Consider the following 20,547-nt stretch of genomic DNA (forward strand, 5'->3'; position numbering starts at 1 on the left):
CCTGGTCGCCCCACGCAGCCTGCTTGTTCAGTCATTTGGTTGTCCCTCACTATCCCCCCTGCCAGCCTGGTCATAGGCAGCCATCTTGTGAGGGTGTGAGGGTTAATTTGCATATTACCGCCATTATATAGGACTAGAGGCCCAGTGCACGAGATTCATGCACTGGGGATGGGGGGGGGGGTTCCCTGAGCCTGGCCTGCACCCTCTCGCAGTCCCGGAGCCCTCTGGGGATGTCCAACTGATGGTGATCGGACATCCTTAGCGCTGCTGCGGAGGCGGGAGAGGCTCCCGCCACAGCTGTCAGTCCAGCTTCTGGCTGAGCAGTGCTCCCCCTGTGGGAGTGCACTGACCACCAGGGGGCTACTCCTGCGTTGAGCATCTGCCCCCTGGTGGTCAGTGCATGTCATAGCGTGCATATTAGCCTTTTATTAGATAGGATTTTCCTGATAGAGGTCCAATTTAAATAAGGTTCTTCTGTGCAAAAAAAAAAAAAAGAAGATACTTTTGGTATGAAAATTTTCTATTCAGAAAGTTAAGATTAGTCAGTTTTAAGACTCACTTCACTTATTTCCCTCTGAATGAATATAGTCCTGTACCATCTGTCCAGTGTCTGAAACCATTGTTTCCTGAATTGTGTCTGATTTTCTGGTTGTTTACAGCAGGTGAATAAATCTGGTCCTTGTTCTATCATTGCTGGAAATAGAAAGTGATCCTATACCTTTTTCTTACTCTTCTGTGTTAAACATGATTTTTTTTTCTTGATACTAGTAAGTTTTTTGCAAATGTTTTATATTGAGATGTTAGAGCTAGTCAAGTTCCAGGCTATAGGAATATCTCCTATGACTGAAGCTTATTTTGGCCTTGCCTTCTCTCCCAGTGTACCTAGCAAGCAATAACTACTTTTGCTTTGCTTCCTGCACATACTGCTTATCTGTGTGATTCCTTATTTAGTCTCATCACCTCTACTTTTGGAACTGTTGCAGATTGAGGGAGGCTCTTGCTGTTGCAGACCAGGGATTGAGGGTGTGCACCTCGGGATGTGTTTCTTACTTTGGAAGTGTTCACCACAGGCAGAGATCTGTAAGCAGGGTGACTGTACCCTGTTTTCTCACATACCTTTCATCAATTTCCACTGATATGTATCCCTTTCACCTGTTATGGTTCAGGTCATAGGGGGTCTTCTAACTTTATCAGAGTTTGGGATTTTATTTCTTTCCTTGTTGTTGTTGGGTGAATTCCCAAAAGAGAATGAGGAAATGCTGAATTTATGCCACCAATAGTTTTACATATTTTTGTCTTTGATTTTTTGCAGTGAATATGATGTTCCAAAGTGTAGTTTGTCTGTGTTCATGGGCCATATATATACACACACACACACACACACACACACACACACACACACACACACGAGGCCCAGTGCATGAAATTTGTGCACTTGGGGGAGGGGGCGTCCCTCAGCCTGGCCTGCGCCTCTTGTAGTCTGGGAGCCCTTTTGGGGATGTCCAACTGATGGCTTAGGAGCAGGCCTTAGTCATCAGTCAGACATCCTTAGTGGTGCTGCGGAGGCAGGAGAGGCTCCTGCCACCGTGCTCACCAGCCTTAAGCCCAGCTTCTGGCTGAGCAGTGCTCCCCCTGTGAGCGCACTGGCCACCAGGGGGCAGCACCTGTGTTGAGTGCATATTGGCCTTTTATTATATAGGATATATATATATACACACACACACACACATATTTTTTTTCCCTACTTTGTTTTCTCTGATCTTCTTGGACCTGTTTCCCATTAGTTTTGGGAAATTCTCAGCCATTATTACTTTAAATCTTTATTCTTTGCCTTCTCCCTTTTTTCAGTGTCCTATTATGTGTATGTTACACTTTTTGTAATTGTCCCACAGTTCTTGGCTATTCCTCTAATTACATTTATCCACCTGTTTGTACATTGTCCACTGGAGCCTTGGCATATTGATCTTAATTATTTTAAATTCCCACTCTGATAATGCCAAAATTTTTGCTATAGCTGATTCTGATGCTTTATCCCTTCAGATTGTGTTTTTCACCTTTCAGTTTTTCTTAATCATTTTTTGTTGATAGCTGGACATGTATCAAAGGAACTGGAGTAAATTGGCCTTTATTGTGATGTTTTATATTCGTCTGGTGAAGAATTATGCTTTATTTACTATTTGCTGTAGCTGTAAATGTCAGGAGCTAAAATTTTCTTTTTATCTTCCTTGTTGCATTTGGATTTTCCTAGAGACTTCTTCTTAGTGATGGTCCAAGGCAGCTCTTTCAGTTGAGGCAGTTGTTGTACAGGAGATGAGATAATGTGGTGGTAAGATGTGGGAGGGGGAAAGGAAGCATTCTGTAATTTTGTGATTGTTGTTAGTGATCCTTTATCCTAGGTAAGACCTTCATATGCACTTCTCAGCTTTTTATTTCCCGCCTTGGGTGAAATAGGAAGGCTAGAGGGGGCTGAAGTTTGATATTTTCCTTTCCCTACATGGATGACTAGAGAGGACTAGAATTGAGTGTTTCTACATGTCAATTTAGGCTTGGCAAATAGGTGTTTCTTGAGGGCATGCCTTTGTTAATGAGAACAGAATGCTCTAAATGTATTTCAGAATGACTACTTTTTCCCTCCTCTTCACCCTGATAATCTGGTGGGAGTAAAACTCACAGAAGTTCGACCCCATTAAGATTGGGACCCTAGAGTTTTTTGTTGTTGTTTTAATCCTCACTCGAGGATATTTTTCCATTGATTTTTAGTGAGAGTGGAAGAAAGAGGGAAAGACATAGAAATATCGATGTTAGAGAAACACTGATTGGTTGCCTCCTGCACGCACTCCAACTGGGCCCGGGTAGAGAGGAGCCTGCAACTGAGCTAAATGCCCTGGACTGGAATGAAATCCAGGACTCTTTGGTCTGCAGGCCAGTGCTCTATCCACTGAGCCAAACTGGCTAATGCGGGACCCTAGAATTTTTTAATTGAAGCTTGTCTGTAGTGAACCTCCATCAATTTGTTCATCACAGTTAAAAATTTCTACCAGTACTGGCACCAGCTGTGAGCTGCTCCTAGCCAGCTGTGATTTTCCGTATCCACTTTTGTGTCTTTCTAGTGTTCAGGGCACCAGTTTATTATGTCAAGTGACATTACTTCTCTGATGGATCGAAGAAGAGTTGTTAACTTTCTTCATTTTTTTTTCTTCTTGTTCTGAGGTCTAAATTAATATTTTTAAGTTCTTTGCATATTGATCCAAAAATTAGACATCTCTGCCTCATACTTTTCATTGACCTTTCCCTGTAGTTTTTTGGGCAACAATTTCAAATGGAGTCGGTGTTATTTATGGATATATTTGAGAAAACAGTTTATGTCTTTGAATTCAAAACAAAATGGGATATCAACTACATAATTTTAAAAATAGCATATAGATGATATTGTCTGTCATTGTTTACTATGCCCAACCCCCCCCAAAAAAAAATCTGATACCACTAGTGTCTGGTTTTACTTTTAGCTCTGTCATTCTGTAGCTCTCCGATTTTAAGCATCTGAGCACTTATGTAAAATGAAACTAATATATTGTCTGTCAGTTATACCTCATTAAAAAATATAAAGAATTATTTTTCTGAATAACTTTAATTTTTTATCAAAAGGCATGGCTTTGGGAAGAAGACAAGAATCTGAGATCTGGCGTGAGGAAATACGGAGAGGGAAACTGGTCTAAAATACTATTACATTATAAATTCAACAATCGAACAAGTGTTATGTTAAAAGACAGATGGAGGACTATGAAGAAGCTAAAACTGATTTGCTCAGACAGTGATGACTGAATGTGTAAAAGTTGATGAAGAAAGGACAATTACATATTTTGATCATCACGTTTTATTTGAAACTTGGTGGTCATTAATCTATGATAACATTTTTGTTTAAAGCATTTAGTATTTTTATTTAAGATCCTTTTTACTTGGATAAAACGTAAATTTGTCACAACCTTGATGCTTTCACTACCTCACCCCCAAATCCTGTACCAGTAAAAAAAAGATGAAAACATAGAGAAAAAATATATTTCTGTTAACTTGTTCTGTGTTTGTCTGCTGACTTCAACTCCAGAACATACACATGAAGGTGACGTTTCTAAATCAGTGAATAAAAATGGGCCTTTCACGTAAGAGGTATTGACTTGATTTATAGCCTTGATATAGTAATTACTAAGACATTTGTTTATAGAATGATACAAAGTAATCTGGGTTTTAACATACTTAAATTTTCCTTTCAGTAGTTTTATATAAAAAGAAAAATCTTAAATAGTAATACCCATAGGACAAGATTTGCTTCATGTCTCATTTAGGTATATTTGACTTTTGTTCCAATGTTAAAACTTTAACAAAGATGGTTTTAAGTAAAGCTTATTTATAACCTGGTGTCATAAATATTTTCTCTGATATTTTTGTTTAATATATCAACAGTGTGCCTAAATAATGTTCTGTAAATGCTTACATTGATGTTAACCATGATCATTTTTACATGTATGATAAATACTAAACAAGGTCATACATACTTTACTAGACAGTTTTGAGTTTCCACCAACATTTAATTCTTTAGAGAATTTAATAAAAAATTAATATAGTTATTTAGCATTTTGAGTTACATGTGCTTTATTTAACAAGTAAGTGAAAATAGTGAAGTATTTTCATGAAAAGTTAAATGATAGTATTTTGTAATCTCAATTTCATTTCTTACTGCATAATACATGACTTTCCCATTGTTCCTGAATTTGTTATCCTATACAGAGAGTGAACAGAAATGTGGTTGATTACTCTGTGCTTCCTGGCTTGATCTATTTTGTTAGACTGGTTACTGTCACTGTGTTTATTGCAGGCATTTTGATACGTCATTCAGTAGCTCTCCGATTTTAAGCATCTGAGCACTTATGTAAAATGAAAGTAAGTGCCAAAGCAGGCAGCATGAGCCAACGTGGACCTGTAAGTCAGCTTCCTCATTTCAAACATGCAGTAAATAAATCTAGGTCGCTAAGTAATCTTTTAAAACAGATTGCTATCAATTCTATAGTGTGGTACTTTCTTATTTAGAAAGAGCTAGGTTAGAGTTAATTAAAACAGATTTTTATCATATAACTTTTGGAAACAAAAAGGGAGAGCAAAATAAACGATAATGTATTTTTAAATTTTGTCATCTTAAATCTGAATCTTCTGAATTACTGTTTTAAATTGAAATTTTTGTTGAGATTATTGTAGATTCGCATGTAGTTGTAAGAAATAATACAAAGAGTTCCCATGTATACTTGTTCCAGGTTCCCCCAATATTTTTTTCTATATCTTTTTTGTTGAAAGTATCCCAATATAAGCTTTTTAAAAACTACAGTATATTACTTGGTGTAGCTTGACAGGGCAGCACAGACCCTGTACTCAGAATTGTGGTGGTGTCTTTTGACCTGTGTGGGGGTTTAATTCAGAGATTTGCCTTTGTTTTGCCCATTCTGAATTCTCAGCCTTAAAAATATTACCTACAGCTGCCTGGGGCTAGGCACAGCAGAGGAGGCAGGCAACGTAGACAGGCTGGAAATCCTGAGAGGACGATTCATGGGATGAGGGCTTTGAAGGACTGGAGTGAACCAGAGAATCTAGGCCATGCACATGCCCAGAACTGGACAATCTCAGAAAACACCTGAGAGGTTTCTAGGCCTCCACCAGTGAAGTATCTTTGGGCTTCTCGTATGCTGGAGGTGAAGTGAAGGCTACAGCACAGGTGGTAAGTAGCCTGGCTAAGCATTGAACGAGCACCCCAACTTGGAGCTAATCTGCAAAGGCAGAATGTCTTGTTTTTCTTTCTGACTTGAGGCATTTAAGGAAATTAAATGAATTATTCTATGTATTCTTGGCTATTTTTTCTTTCACTCAACATATTTATATTATATGTAGCTGTAGCTTGTTCATTTTCATTTCTGTACAGTAACACATCATATGATTATATCAGTTATTTACCTATTACGCTATTGAGCATTTGAGTTGTGGGAATAAATAAAGACCACTCAAAAATGAGAGCAAATAGGCTGTTTACTCCGCTTTTTTTTTTTTTTAATTTATTGGGGTGACATTGCTTAATAAAATTATATAGGTTTCAGGTGTATAATTCTATAATACATCATCTGTATATTGTAATGTGTGTTCACCACTCCAAGTCAAGTCTTGCATCACCATCTATCCCCCCTTTACCCTTTTCTATCTCCCCAGCATCCCTTTCCCTCTGGTAATCACCATACAGTTGTCTGAGTTTTGGGTTTTTTTGCTTAACCCTTCACCTTTCACCCAACCCTCCTCCCCTCTGACAGCTGTCAGTCTGTTCTCTGTACCTATGAGTATGTTTCTATTTTGTTAGTTTATTTGTTCATTAGATTCCACATAAAAGAAATTATATGGTACTTGTCTCTGACTGGCTTATTTCATTCAGCATAATGCTCTCCAGGTCCATCCATGCTGTCACAAAAGGTAAGATTTCCTTCTTTTTTTACGGCCCAGTAGTATTCCATTGTGTAAATGTATCACGTGGCACTCAGAGCTTTCTATAGCAAGGGGGTCAGTCACCATCACTTGTGTTTGGCGGAGACTTGGGCAGGCAGAGTTTTATAGTGGGGAAGCTTTAGAGTGAAAAGGAGAGAGCAGGCCGGCCCTGGCTAGAGGTCACTGGCATGAGAAAGCTGGAAACTGGCCAGCTAGCAGCGGCATCCTGTGTGATTGTTTTGGAGAACATACTTGGCTTTCTCTGATTGGTTCTGAGTTGATAGTGGGGACAAAGAATAGGGATGTTGGCAGCCATTGACAAAGTCCTGACTGTCGGTGGATTGCAGTACAGGTTTGCTTTGGCGTCCTCAACTGGTTGCTGCAGAGTTTGTGGGTCAGAGTTTGTTGTCATACGAAGGTCTAATAGTGTCTGTTTATATTCAGTCTCTCAGAGTTGTTTTCAGTTATTGCTGCAATGACTTTCTGATTTACATGCAGTGTGATATTAAGCATATTAACCAGGGGTCCTCAAACTTTTTAAATATATTTTATTGATTTTTTTACAGAGAGGAAGGGAGAGAGATAGTTAGAAACATCGATGAGAGAGAAACATCGATCAGCTGCCTCCTGCACATCTCCCACTGGGGATGTGCCCGCCACCCAGGTACATGCCCTTGACCAGAATCGAACCTGGGACCTTTCAGTCCGCAGGCCGACACTGTACCCACTGAGCCAAACTGGTTTCGGCTCAAACTTTTTAAACAGGGGCCAGTTCACTGTCCCTCAGACCGTTGGAGGGCCGGACTATAGTTTAAAAAAAAACCACGAACAAATTCCTATGCAAACTGCACATATCTTATTTTGAAGTAAAAAAAACAAAACGGGAACAAATACAATATTTGTATTTGCATGTGGCCCGTGGGCCGTAGTTTGAGGACCCCTGTTATTAACTCTTAAACTGAAAAGTTAGCTATGATATTGAAACCCCAGAGCAACCATTTAAAAGAATATAGATATATACCCAATTGATAAATTACAATGGAATATTCAAAATTATTCAAATAATCTAAAAGAGCAAAGAGGGAGGGCAAGAACAAAATCACAAGGACAAACAGAAAAAAGAAAGTATACCTGAATCTAACCACATCAGTAGTTACATTAGCTCTGACCAGTGTTGCTCGGTTGAGCACCATCCCATGCACCAAGAGGTTGCCCGTTCTATTCCCAGTCAGGGCACATGCCAGGGTTGTGGACTTGATCCCCAGTAGGGGGCATGCAGGAGGCAGTCGATTGATGTTTCTCTCCTCCCTCTCAAATCAATAAAAACATTTTTTTAAAAAATAGTTAATGGTGTAAGCCAGAGGGTGGGCAAACTTTTCCTGTAAAGAGCCAGGTACAATATTTTAGGCTTTGTGGTCTGTTCCGTCTGTCAGCTCTGCTTGGAATTAGCCATATATGTGAGTGGGCATGACTGTGTTCCCATAAAACTGTATTTACAAAAACAGCCAGCAAGATTTAGCCTAAAGTTTGCTGACTCTTGCCTTTGAGTTCTAGGCCTTAAATTTCATACATTTGTTTCTCAGGGTGAGGATTTTTTAAAAATTCACCTTGTTTGGTGCTCAGTGGGACCTCTCCATCCCAGGAGGAATGGCTCTCACCTCTGATTCCGCTTTCTTTTCTACACATTCTAAAGGGTATAGTCCCTCAGTTCTGATTATTCATCAGTGGAATCCTGTTTGTTTTCAGTCTTCAAAATCTCTGGACTGATTTTCACACCACCTTCCTCCTGTGATGTCAGTGGGACTTGGGGGAGGTGAGAGGGTAAATGTGTATGTCCAGCTGTCGCCTTGACCTAGCAGTTTCATTTCTGTGTCAATATGCTCTTCACCAGATTGCTTACACCTCAGAATGGCCAGATCTTCGCTTTCTAAATCAACTTGCAGTTACATGTATGAACCATCACTAGAATATCTTCAGAGAGCAGAACCAGGTTTATTTTGCATTGTGTTTGCACATACCTAGACAAGATGGCTGGTTAAAATTTTCATGCCGGAATAGAACTAAACAATTTATTTCTTGGGTTGCGGGCTCGATCCCCAGTGGGTGGCATGCACGAGGCAGCCGATCAGTGATTCTCTCTCTGATGTTTTTTCTCTCCCTCTCCTTTGCTCTCTGAAATCAATAAAAAAATTATTTTTTTAAAAAAATGGGTGTTGGATTTTGCCGAATGCTTTTTCTATGTCTATTGATATGGTCATGTGATTTTTGTCTTTCAGTTTATATATGTGATGTATCACATTTATTGATTTGTGAATTTTGTACCAGCCTTGCATCCCTGGAATAAATCCCACTAGGTCATGGCATATGACATTTTTAACACATTGCTTGCTCCTATTAATATTTTGTTGAGGATTTTAGCATCTATTCATCAGGGATATTGGCCTGTATTTCTCTTTCTTTATAGTGTCTTTATCTGGTTTTGGAATTAGGATAATGCTGGCCTCATAAAAAGAACTAGGAAGTGTCCCTTCCTCTTGGATTTTTTGGAGTAGTTTGAGGAGGATATGGTTTAATTGTTCTTTGAAGGTTTGGTAAAACTCCCCTGCTTCTATTTCATCAGTTATTATTGGTCTATTCAGGTTTTCTGGTTCTTCCTGATTCAGTTTTGGGAGATTGTATTTTTTTAAGAATTTGTCCATTTCATCCACATTGTCAGCTTGTTGGCATATAGTTGTTCATAGTAATTTTTTTTACAATCCTTAGTATTTCTGTGGTGTCGGTTATTACTTTACCACTTTCGCTTCTGATTTTATTTAGGTCCTCTCTGTTTCTTGATGAGTCTAACTTTTCTCTTTTAAATGATCCGGAGTTCTTTTCCCCTTCCTGAGTGTGGGTGTATTTATTTTTGTTCAAGTTACTTTCCACCTGCACTTTTGAAAATCAGCCCATTAATATTAAGTAGCCCTAGGGACCGTAAATCATTGCAGAGTGCCTGTGGACAGGCCCCTAACTCTAAGGTACTCATTAAAAAAGGATACCAAAGAGGTCTTAAATACTTTAATCTTTAACTTTGAAAATAAAAATTTTGCTTCTTCATTAATCACTTGGACTACATGTTTCAGTTCTGACCTCATTTCTTGGGCTTTACAAGAATTAATAGTTTTGAAATGCTTGTTAATAGTTAAGTCTAGCCGATGAAATTTTTCTCAGGAATAGAAATTACAAAAATATACTACAAGATGAAAGTAATTAATGGCTATGCATTAAAAACTAAATGTATAAGGTAAAAATTTGATTTTATGCATTTCAAATATGCTAAATGTTATGACATAGTGAACCTTAACTACATCATAGCTTTATTACTGTTAGTCATCATAGTGTCATTTCCGAAGGTTGTTTTGGTGAACTTTTAAGTTCATTCTCTGACCAGCCCAGAAAATTTGGGCATTTTCTAATCAAACAAGAGCTTTTTAAAATGTGAACACAAAGTTTATTTACTGGTATAAAAATTTTAAGTAACATTGAAAATTACCCAGGTATATTTTCAAAAACCTTGCTTGACAAATGTTAGAAATGATCATAAAATGTTAATACTGAACTCTTAACCTTGAGACATAAATTTGTTTATTAATAATTTCTGAAGAATTTAATTTACCACAAAAATCACGCAGATGGTTAAATGAATATTTAGTCAAGAAATTGAATACTCTCCACATTAAAATTAAATATTTTCCATCTCTATTAAGCTTGTAATTGTCATTCTGTCATTACATGGTAAGTACAGAGAAATATGTAAATCATTTGCTAGTGTATAATATTTTATACAAATGAATTTCATACAGTTTAAATCTTGAGATTCAATTTTCCAAAGAAAATATCCTGGATTTAAGATTTGTTAAAAAAGAAAATGAAAAGGGCTGCGCTTTTACAGCACAGTCTGGCTTTCCATCAAAGCTGAGTTCTGTATGAGAAGCCGGATTTGGTTCTGTGGCCGACTTGAAGAATCACTTGGCATTCCAGATGCTTAAGCCACTTTGTCTCACTGATTTTCCAATCATAAGACTAATACTTTATGTGTACGAGGCCAAAGGATCTATAATAAAATCCCAGCCTTCAATAATCTATTCCTCTGCCTTCCACTCCAAGCATAAGAAAATGACTATGATATGCTATAGAAAATAAGTAGTGAGTTCACTTCAACTAAATTTGACTCAAAGATGATTTTGGTCAGTTTCAGGCTTTAGCAATAATCTTATGATGGTAGAATTTTCATAATTGTTTCAGGCATTGGTGCCAAAATTTCTCATCATGAAAAGGATAATATTTAAAGGAACTCATTGATCTTTTCAATTAACTAAAGAATAGTTCTTCAAAATAAGTATTTTTAGCAGAGCTATTGGATTATTACAAAATGCTTGCTATATCTTAAATAGCTTGTCTTGTAGAAAATTATTTGTGACATTTTGCTTGAAATTAGTCATTTCAGAGTTTGTATAAGAACATATAAGAAATGTATGTGAGAGTGTACATATATCTGTATACATTTTTGAAGATTACAGAAAAGGGAGGAAAAAATGCAAGATTCAAAGCATGGATACCCTAATATGACAACTTACCAACAAATGGACCATGTTGTAGTAATTCTAGTGCAAACAGATGTATTTTGTGTTGCATGGGCCACCTGTTGAATGAGAAGACTATGTGGGAGGTCAAGGACACAAAACCACAGGACACTTCAGGGTGAGTCCTCAACTGAGTGCTGTGTTTCTTGAAAATTAGCACCTAAATTATCTTTCTCCTTCAGAGTGTGGCAACGACGTGTCTCAGGATCTTGGCCACACCATTTTTGAAGGTTTATGAAGCATTAAACGTGACTTGATAGTATTTAGCCTGTTTACAAACAGACTTTGAGATATTTACCTCGCGGTCTATATAAATATAAAACTGTGCACAGCTGGACAAGAACACTGGTCTACTCGCCGAACTTTTTTCCAAGTTCCTTGACATCGAGGGTTGCCAATTGCTTGCCAGTGGAGAATCTGATTTCTGAAACAATATTTTGAAAATGTTAGTTACACCTAAAGCAAACTAAAAATTCTAACTTACAAAATTACATACCAGTTTAAAAAATCATGTGGAGTTTTGAAGTACATTGTAAATTGAAATTTTTAAAAATGATTGCAAACTGAGTCTCCCTTCTTTGGGTTCTATTGAAACAAATTACCAATTATCCTCATTTGAGGTCACTGTATTTGTTACTTGAGTATATAAAGTGCCACATAAAGGAAAGCGGCTTCCTGTGTCATGTATGTTTAAATTAGAGGGGTCTGAACCAAATCATCTCTTGTAATCCTTTCCAACTCTTTGATTCCATAATGAAAAAATAATGGGAGAAGAAGAAAGAGTAAAGTCAGATTATTGAAATTATTTAAAGTCACTGGAACCTCAGCCAGGGTTTAAGGTACTTTATGGGTACAAATTAAATTAGAAATTCATTTCAAGTCAAAATATGGATGAGGTATTCAGAAAAAGTAATAAGTCTAAATATTAAGTTTTTCTTTCATATGAATTCCTTACTCACTTTACTGTTCATATGGTATACTCAATAATACAGAGGCTGTTAGGCACAAGTGACTAATAAAAGAAAATTCAAGTTATTAAGCCTTAAAACATACTTTGGGAATAATGAGTAACTAGAAAGGTCCATATTTTACTTTCTAATCTGTATTTTTACCAGTTCCATCTGACACACTTAAAAACCATGATCTGTGCCCAGCGCTTCTCTTAATTACAAATAGTGTTATCAGATTTAACTGATAAATGAGTTATAGGACTGGCACAGCTTTTCAAGATGGTGAAATGTGTTCAAGGGTCAATTCTTTAGGACAATCTGTAGATTTCTGTAGGTTTATGACCCCGAAAAGCTGAGCCCACCACTACTATCTCAAATCATGATCTCATGACTACACTAAGTGGTTCTGAACCTGCTGTGGGAATGAACCATCTGGGCAGGGATCAGCGATCTACAACCCATGGGCCAAATCCAGTCCACCCCTCACTTTTCTGTAGACATTTTGAAAGAGCTGATAAAATCAAAATATGAAATTCAAATGTCAGTGCCCACTAACACAGTAATATTAGAACAAAGCCCAGCTCATCGGTTTGCATGCTGTGTCTGGCTGCTTTTATGCTATGGTGCAGAGTTGAGTACTTGTGACAGAGACCATGTGGCCCCTACAGAAAATACTCGCTGATCCCCATCCTAGGAGATTGTTAAAAATCCACCCCTAAAGGTGCAGATTCAGGCAGGGCTCAGAAATCTGCATATTTTAAGTCACCACCCTAAGAGAGTCATTTAAGTGGTTTTTGGATCAATTGGGTTTTGGTAGTCACTTAGGAGCTGGGCCTGAACCCCAGAATCCACAGTGTGAACTGGGCCCTGGACTCAGGAGTGGCCAGGAGGAGAGTCCCCTCACTCCCTGTGTTGACTCTCCAGCTCACACCTGATGTGCTCTGTACCGGTCACATCTGTCATCTGAGGACAGATCTCTCCGAATGAGTAACAGGTCCTTCAACCCCTTTCCCCTGCTTACCCGTCAGAGTCCAGGCCGTCTCCGGAACAGCGCAGGCTTGCAGAGTTCATGGCTGGAGGCTGACAGTCCACACACACTGTGAACCCCTCTCGCAGGTACTGCATCCATCGCGTCAGAGGGCGGTTTTCCCTGGCGCAGTGGTGAGTCAGTGACTCGGTCTTGAATTCCATGCAGTACCTAGAGCAGAAAAAGGAACCATTTCACTCGCTCTAGAAGCGGCTTAGCCCTATAGGAAGCCTGTCGTCCGGGGACGCCTGACCACTGGAGCAGGCAGAGCTGCTGCACAGGTCCCACACTGGTCAGCGTGCCCCGTGCCGGTTCTCATTCGCTGGACTGTGACAGCTGCCTTAAACCTAGGCCTTCATCCATGACTGGATTACCTGGTCACCAGGGGTCTGCAGAAATCCGGATATCCTGTATCCTGTCTGGCCTGCCCACTCAGCTGTGTATAAAAGCACATTTCAGTGGGAAAATCGCCCTTGATAAGTTTGCTGACATTTTAAGGAATTCTATCAATTGAACAAGAACTTGCTTGAGCCTAAGAACATGTGAGTCCCAGGAAGGCTTGTCCTTGACGCCCAGGCGAGTGCCGGTCCCTCAGACACCCCCAGGGCCCTCCCTACACCCCACCCAGCTCACCTGCACAGTCTGGGGTAATGACCGGAGTTTTGACTTGAAGTCAAACATCCAAGTTATACTGGACATCACAGATAAAAGGAAATGAGAAGCCGAGTCGTGTCTTTCTGTGACTGAGGCTAGTGTCACCTGACACCATGCTTGGAAAACTCCCTCACTATGACTAGAATGAGGGCCCCAGACATGGGCAAATGTTTCAGAGTCTTGTTCTCAAAAGCAACACAATTTTATTCTTTGGGGAAATAAAGCAGAGTAAAAATCCTGAATGTTGCCTTTTAGGTTCTAACTGCTAAAATGGGCCAGTGGCTAGTGTTTTGTCCATAGAATTATGAGCTGTAATCGGTTAGATGGAAAGTGTTTGGAGCATCTGCGTCAAAGAAGATCTCTAGCCTGGCAGGTGTGGTTATCTGCGTCAAAGAAGATCTCTAGCAGTTAGATGGAAAGTGTTTGGAGCATCTGCTTCAAAGATCTCTAGCCTGGCAGGTGTGGTTAAGATATCTAACAACGGCGGTGTCATTCATTAGGTACCTTAAAGTACTGAGGGAGGAAAGTATGGTGCAGCTTCCATCGACTCCAGACAGCTCAACCCGCCACCTCTTCAATGATGTTCACTAATTAAGTTCTCATAAGAACCCCACGTGGTAGGTATTGACAGCCTCATCTTTCAAGAAGAAAAGGCTGGCGTGACCAGCGAGCGGCAGTAGGGATTTGAACGTGCAGCCACCTGGTGTCCCACTCTGACAGCAGGAGAGTGGACTCTGAGTGAGCACGGAGGTTCCTCCCAGCCTGTGCCATGAGTCTTCCTAGAAACCCCCAGAGTTCCGGCCTGGGCCACTTGCAAGTTCCCCAAAGAGGAGGTGCTGGGGTCCATAGTCCCAGAGAGACTAAGAGGAGCAGCCTTCATGTGACTGACAGTGATACACCCCATTTTTATATAGCGCATTTCTGGGGGGTCAGACCTCAGAGACAGATGCAGCTTTAAAGTCCAACAAAAACAGGGAGGGGACATGTGCTTTCCCAACTCCGAGGTAGAGTCCTTTTTACCCAAAGGCACTGAACAGGTAACGGGAACCCCAGCACGCCACGTGGACTTCGGTGGGCTGACGACCATACAAGTGAAAAGACAAGATGAAAGAAAATCAAATTACCCGGCATCCTGTGTGTCTGTAGGCCACTGCAGAGAGGCAACTTGTCTTGTTCTCTCCTTGTTGAATGCAGAGGTAGTTATGAAGGCAGGGACTGGAAAACAGGAGGATGGTGAACACCTGAGACCTGCAGTGCTCGGGGCGACGCTTCCCAAACTTGGCCTCAAACCCGTCCACAGCCCTCATTTCTCAAGCTGAAGGCCTGTGGTCAGTGTCCCCAGACCCATTCGATACAGATTTGTGGACACACGAGTGGGGAGGGGGCTGCAGACCTTGGATAGGCAGGCTTGTCTGCAGAATAACAACATGGAAAGGGAAGGGCCAGTAGGAACAGCCCAGAGGAAATTAAAGAACAATGCGGGCGGGGATTAACCAAGGAAAAAAGGAGATAATAAAGGGAGAGAGTATTTTTACAGATGAAATATAGAGATAAAATGGGAATGATCAGAAGAATAAAAAGAATGAAGCGGGGGAGAGAAGGAAGGAAAGAAGGAGAAAGGAGTGAAAAGGGATGGAAGGAAGGAGGAAAAAAGGACGACCAGAGAGAGGAAATGAGAAAGGGGAAAAACAGAAGAAGCAAAGGAAGGAGGTGTGAGTGCTTCCCACATCTGGTAACCACAGCCTGGAAGCTTTACTGCCAACCGCACAGCCCAGGTGTGGCTGCCAGGTGCCAGCCAGTGCAGCCTTCTCCCCGTGCCCTCCCTTCCCCCCTCACTACTCCCCCCACTCTACCCCAACCCTGACGCTCTGGGTGGGAGAAGAGAAAATGAGCCAAGAATTCTTCCCACCTCTGTTCCTTCTGTTAGCTTATTTGTGTGTTTCCTATTTCATCTCTAAGCCCAGGGAAGCACCTGCCCCTCTAGGTAGCACCTGCAGATAACCTTCGATTCCACTCTGCTGTCAACTCAAGGAAAACTGTGGCCCTTACACACTCAATCAGTGTGTGTGCAAGGGGCCAGTGAGAGAATGAATGAAGTCACCACATTGCCACCAAGGAGTCCGCCTTCCCCCAGGGTCTTCTGCTGTACTGAGCCTTGCAGCTGAAATGCTCAACAGCCCTTCCTCCCTTTCATTTCAGAAACAGGACCAACCCAGGAAGAGTAGGTACCGGCTGATGTTGGCTTCTGGGTACCAACGTCATCATCAACGTGAGCAAAACGGCAAAATTGGGTACCAGGGGCAAAATTGATGCTTCAAGCCTACATGTTCACTTTACCTGGCACCTTCCGGCCACAAGGTGGCAGCCCTATTCTGTTCTAGATTTTCTTAGTGAGGAGTCACTTTTAAATTACTAGGGAATGTAAGACAAGAGTGGCCAAAACCTGGCAGCCACTTGTCCCCAAGAGCTGTAGGTATTACTCCTGTCTCCATGGTTGGTGCTTGATCTCTCCAGCAGAAAGGTCTCTATGTCTTGCACAAGCCCCAGAGCCCCAGCTGCATGGTGCTTCCTTACTGCACTAACACTTAATTTTTTTCCAAAGAGAACGCAACACGTGTTCTAAATGTGACTGTAGCTTTTAAACTTCCAAATCCACAGACAGAAAGAACAAGTGAATGCACATATGTCAGGATCCTTCTCTGTTTGTCTTAGACCAAATTCTCAGAAACAGACATCTGAAGGGTTTTGGTTTTCCCACAGGCTGTTTTCATTTCTGTTCTGATGAATTTGTGTGTTTATTTGCTAAGTGGAGAATGTGTAGCTTCCTACCAAGCAAACTGTAACAGTTTCAGGGTGTGTTTCTTTACTCAAAACATCTACTTGATCTTCTAATTTGCGCTGCGTACATTACCACAAAGTCCAAAGGCACAAGCACTAATGCGTAGCTCAGGAACAGTGAGGCTAGGACTCCAGTTTCTAATACAAAATCCTAAGAAAAGCTTTAGCAATGATAAAAATAAAAGCTAACATGTAGCTCAGGAACAGTGAGGCTAGGACGTGGAGGGCAAGGCTAGGACTCCAGTTTCTAATACAAAATCCCAAGAAAAGCTTTAGCAATGATAAAAATAAAAGCTAACAAGGACGTACTGCTAAGTTTCTGGGCACAACGCGAGGCACTTGTCCTGGGTTAGCTCATTTGCTTCTCCGCACCCTCTGAGATCCTAATTGTTCCCATTTCACAGATGAGATCGTGGTGCAGAGAAGGTAAGAAATGTGTTCACGGCTTGTGTTTAAACAGGCGGTACCAGGCCCTGTCTCCAAACCACACTCCTCATCTTCGCGGTCTCTATTATAATGCAGATCACAAGTTGCACTGTCTTATAAAGCATATTTCCCAGGAAGCATTTACATTCTGCTTCACTTTCCCTCTCTGTCCCTGATCACTGTCTGTATGGGAAGTGACCTAAGGGAGGACAGGGGAGAATTTTAGCCCTTACGCTCTGAGACCCTTGGGCCAGGGGAAGTCCAGGGGAGGGGTGGGGGCTGTGGCCCAGGAGCTGGGGCGGCTCATATTGGGCGCCAATGAACGTCTGTGGTGGGATGGCACCTTGGACGTCTAACCTCCTTAGGAAGAGCTCTCGCATTTAGTGTCATGTCACCCATCTTCACAAAGGCTTTGTAAAGAGGTGTTCTAGGCGGTTTTCTCACCACAGAACTGAGGCTGCCCTGGCTGTGTGGCTCAGTTGTTGGGCATCATCCCGTGCACCTACCAAGAGGTTGCCAGTTCGATTCCCAGTCAGGGCCCATGCCCAGGTTGGGTTCTTGATCTCCAGTAGGGAGCATGCAGGAGGCAGCTGGCATAAATGTTTCTCTCTTTTCCTCTCCCTTCCTCTCTAAAAATCAATAAAAATTTTAAAAAATTAAAAAGATGAGGCTCACAGAAGTTAAAGGGAAAATAAATAATAAATGACTGAGCAAGGGCCCCAGCACAGAAGGTGGCTTCTGGTTTTGTAAGACCCACTACCATGGTCAGTGCCAAGCCCGTGTGGATAGACCCATGATAAACGGTGGCCGGTAACCCCGGACGCTGGGCCCTGTGTCCTAACCCTCGGCCCAAATGACAGGGTGCCTCCCCTCCCTGGAGTCCTCAGCAAGCAGACCAGGAGCCAGGTGGCCTGCAGGTCTCTGAACCAGCACCATAATCTGCCCCGCAAATCTAATTGTCATTACTGAGGAGTGGTAAGTAATTTAGAAATTATTTTTGCCTCCAGTCCCACTTCTTATGTGTGGAAGTCCGTCACTGGGTGCCCAGAACAAAGACTCAACCAACGCCAGTTCCTCCTGCTCTGGCCTCCTGGCAACAGCATTCGAACATCATAGATTCTTGGTGACCAGGCTCTGGCCAACTTTCCTGGCATCCCACCAGCCTACCATTGTTGGCTTTTACAACAACTTCCACTCCTATTAGCGTGGCCCCGCACATACTCCCTTTGAACATGAAAGTAAATTTGCTCTGGGAATTTCATAAAGACCTCGGACACAGTGGGGTGTCACGGCAGCAGGCTCGGAACCCCTGGCCTGTAGATTTAGGTAAAAACAGAATAGAAAGGAAATTTGGCCAACAGCACCGGCCTGGAAGCACAGTTTCACATGCACATTCACCTCCCTGCAGGAGAACACACATACGGAACTGTCAGTGTGTGCAATGGATACGATCGTGTGGCTTTTGGGTTTGTTTTTATGATAAACAGAGTCAAAATATGCATTGAATGAAACAGGAAAAATGCAGTAGCTACTTGATTATAAGATCATGTCGGAGATTGCGTTGTATTCACTGGCCTCACGGGGCCTTTATATTTCTACTTAGCGCTAACCAGAATCTGTAGTTGCACTTTTAACTTGAACGATAACGGTTAACAGCAAAACAATACCAAGAGTGGGGGCTGGGGGAGCACGGGATTTAGAGCCACAAGACCCAGGTTTGAATTCTGTGGCCCTTCGCTGATGCTGCCACCTCTCTGAACTCCCATGTCCTGTGCAAACCAAGGATAATGACAGGCAGGACAGTGGTCTCCCCAAGGATGTCCCCGACCTGACCCCCAGCACCATGCATACATCAGGTCCCAGGGCAATGAGGAGTTAAGGTGCTGGTCCGTCAATCCTAAAATAGGGAGATTCTCCTGAATTGTCCAGGGAGCTGGGCCCGTGTAATCACAGGGGTCCTTAAAAGTGGAAGAAAGAGAGGGGAGTCCTAGGCAGATGCCACACTAGAGGAGAGGGGTAGAGGTGAGCTGTTGCTGTGGAGACGGAAGCAGGGCCATGGGGAAAGGGACGTGGACGATGGGAAAGGCACACCTGTGTAGCCCAGTGAGGCCCCATCTGGCTTCTGACTTCAGTAACCAAAGAGGATGCCTTTCTGCTGCTGGAGTCACTAAGTTTGTGGCGCTTTCATCTCTAACTTTCTGCGGCACTGACCAAGGTGAGCCAACCACAGGAGGGTGGTTTTCTCCAACGTCTCCTCTGAGTGCCTTGCCATTCAGAGAAGTCCCCAGTTCACCATGTTCTGCTCCTGGTGGGGTGAATAGTTCTTTCTCTTTCTTTCTTTCTCTTTCTCTCTTTCTTTCTCTCTCTCTCTCTCTCTCTCTCTCTCTCCCTCTCTCTCTCTCGGCAAGAAGAACCCGATCCCACCTTCTACGTTCTGCTTGCAGATCCCCTCAGTTAAGTATCCAAGTTCATCGCTTACAAGTTGTGCTTTCCACATAACCGCAGGTCACAGTCCCACTGAGCCTTCTGCCCCTAATGGCAGGGACCCCTTTCCACCAGGAAACGATCCTCCTCCCCACCCCCCACAGAAAGCAGCACAGCTCCTGACTGGCTCCGGTTGAGCCCAGCGAGCCTGGTTGGATCATTCCCGCACTGCAGAGGCAAAGGTGCATTACTGTGAGCCACTGCGTTAGCAGTAATTCGGTTCAGCCGAGGTAGAAAGCACGTTCCCTCTCTTACAGGATCACTTTGGAGACTGAATCAATACTGGCTACAAACACTCTTTGCCATGCAAATGGGAGGGGTCAGTGCGCCATGTGACAAGGGCTCCTGCCCTGCGAACCCGAGGTCTGGGAGGGAGGGGAAGGACACCCACCCAGGTGACCACGCAGCAGGGCTGAGGTTCGGGTAGAGGTGAGCGCTCCCTCCCCATGCTCCCTCACCAACCTGCACGTGCCACTCACCACCCTGAGCTCTAACTGCCTGTGATGTAGTTGTCACTCAGTTGGCACCTCCACACCCAGCACAGCACTCAGGGAGTCTTAGTAAAACACGCAAATGAAGGCACAGGAGCTGGGGTGAAACTGGGCCTGGGGTTGAAGACCCCACCCCCTTGGATTTTCACATCATCTTCTCATTTCCCTATTGTGTTCCCCAACAGTCCATTTTCCAACGTGATTTCCCCAGAAAACTAGTGACTTAGTGAGATGCCCCTTGGGAAAAGGGGTCATTTAGTCAAGGAAGGTGGGGGAAATCCCTTATCACCTCCCTCTTGTGGGATGAAAATGCGTTTGGCATAATAAAGAGAGGTTCTCGGGTAGAGACAATGGTCCGATTTACCCCACATTTCCCTGACGCAGCCCCTTCAGCTACCCATCCAGCTTCGAGGCAGAGGCCTGGGGGAACCGTGGACCCATGCTTGGGCCAGAGCTGTGGTCCTTGAACTTGGGTGCGCCACGCCATCCCCTGGAGGCCTCATGACAACGCAGGGCTGGGCCCAGCCCCAGTGATTGTGGGTCTG

The 20,547-nt window shown here is 42.5% G+C and overlaps 2 protein-coding genes across 2 annotated transcripts in view; one reads left to right on the forward strand and one right to left on the reverse strand.

The window, feature by feature from the left end:
- TERF1 (telomeric repeat binding factor (NIMA-interacting) 1) overlaps nucleotides 1–6,058 on the forward strand; it is a 35,761-nt gene extending 29,703 nt beyond the window's left edge. The window contains 1 exon segment of the mRNA XM_005866371.2: nucleotides 3,646–6,058. Within this exon segment, the coding sequence (XP_005866433.1) occupies nucleotides 3,646–3,822 (177 nt within the window). The 3' untranslated portion in view covers nucleotides 3,823–6,058.
- Nucleotides 6,059–9,552: 3,494 nt separating this feature from the next.
- The window catches only part of SBSPON (somatomedin B and thrombospondin, type 1 domain containing), a 16,562-nt gene continuing 5,567 nt past the window's right edge, over nucleotides 9,553–20,547 (reverse strand). The window contains exons 3-5 of the mRNA XM_005866404.2: nucleotides 14,888–14,978; nucleotides 13,104–13,280; nucleotides 9,553–11,556 (exon numbers count right to left, since the gene is read on the reverse strand). Coding sequence (XP_005866466.1) covers nucleotides 11,439–11,556; nucleotides 13,104–13,280; nucleotides 14,888–14,978 — 386 coding nt within the window. The 3' untranslated portion in view covers nucleotides 9,553–11,438. The remainder of the gene's footprint in view (nucleotides 11,557–13,103; nucleotides 13,281–14,887; nucleotides 14,979–20,547) is intronic.

This window comes from Myotis brandtii, unplaced genomic scaffold (genome assembly GCF_000412655.1).
Source record: "Myotis brandtii unplaced genomic scaffold, ASM41265v1 scaffold23, whole genome shotgun sequence".
NCBI classification, from domain to species: domain Eukaryota; kingdom Metazoa; phylum Chordata; class Mammalia; order Chiroptera; family Vespertilionidae; genus Myotis; species Myotis brandtii.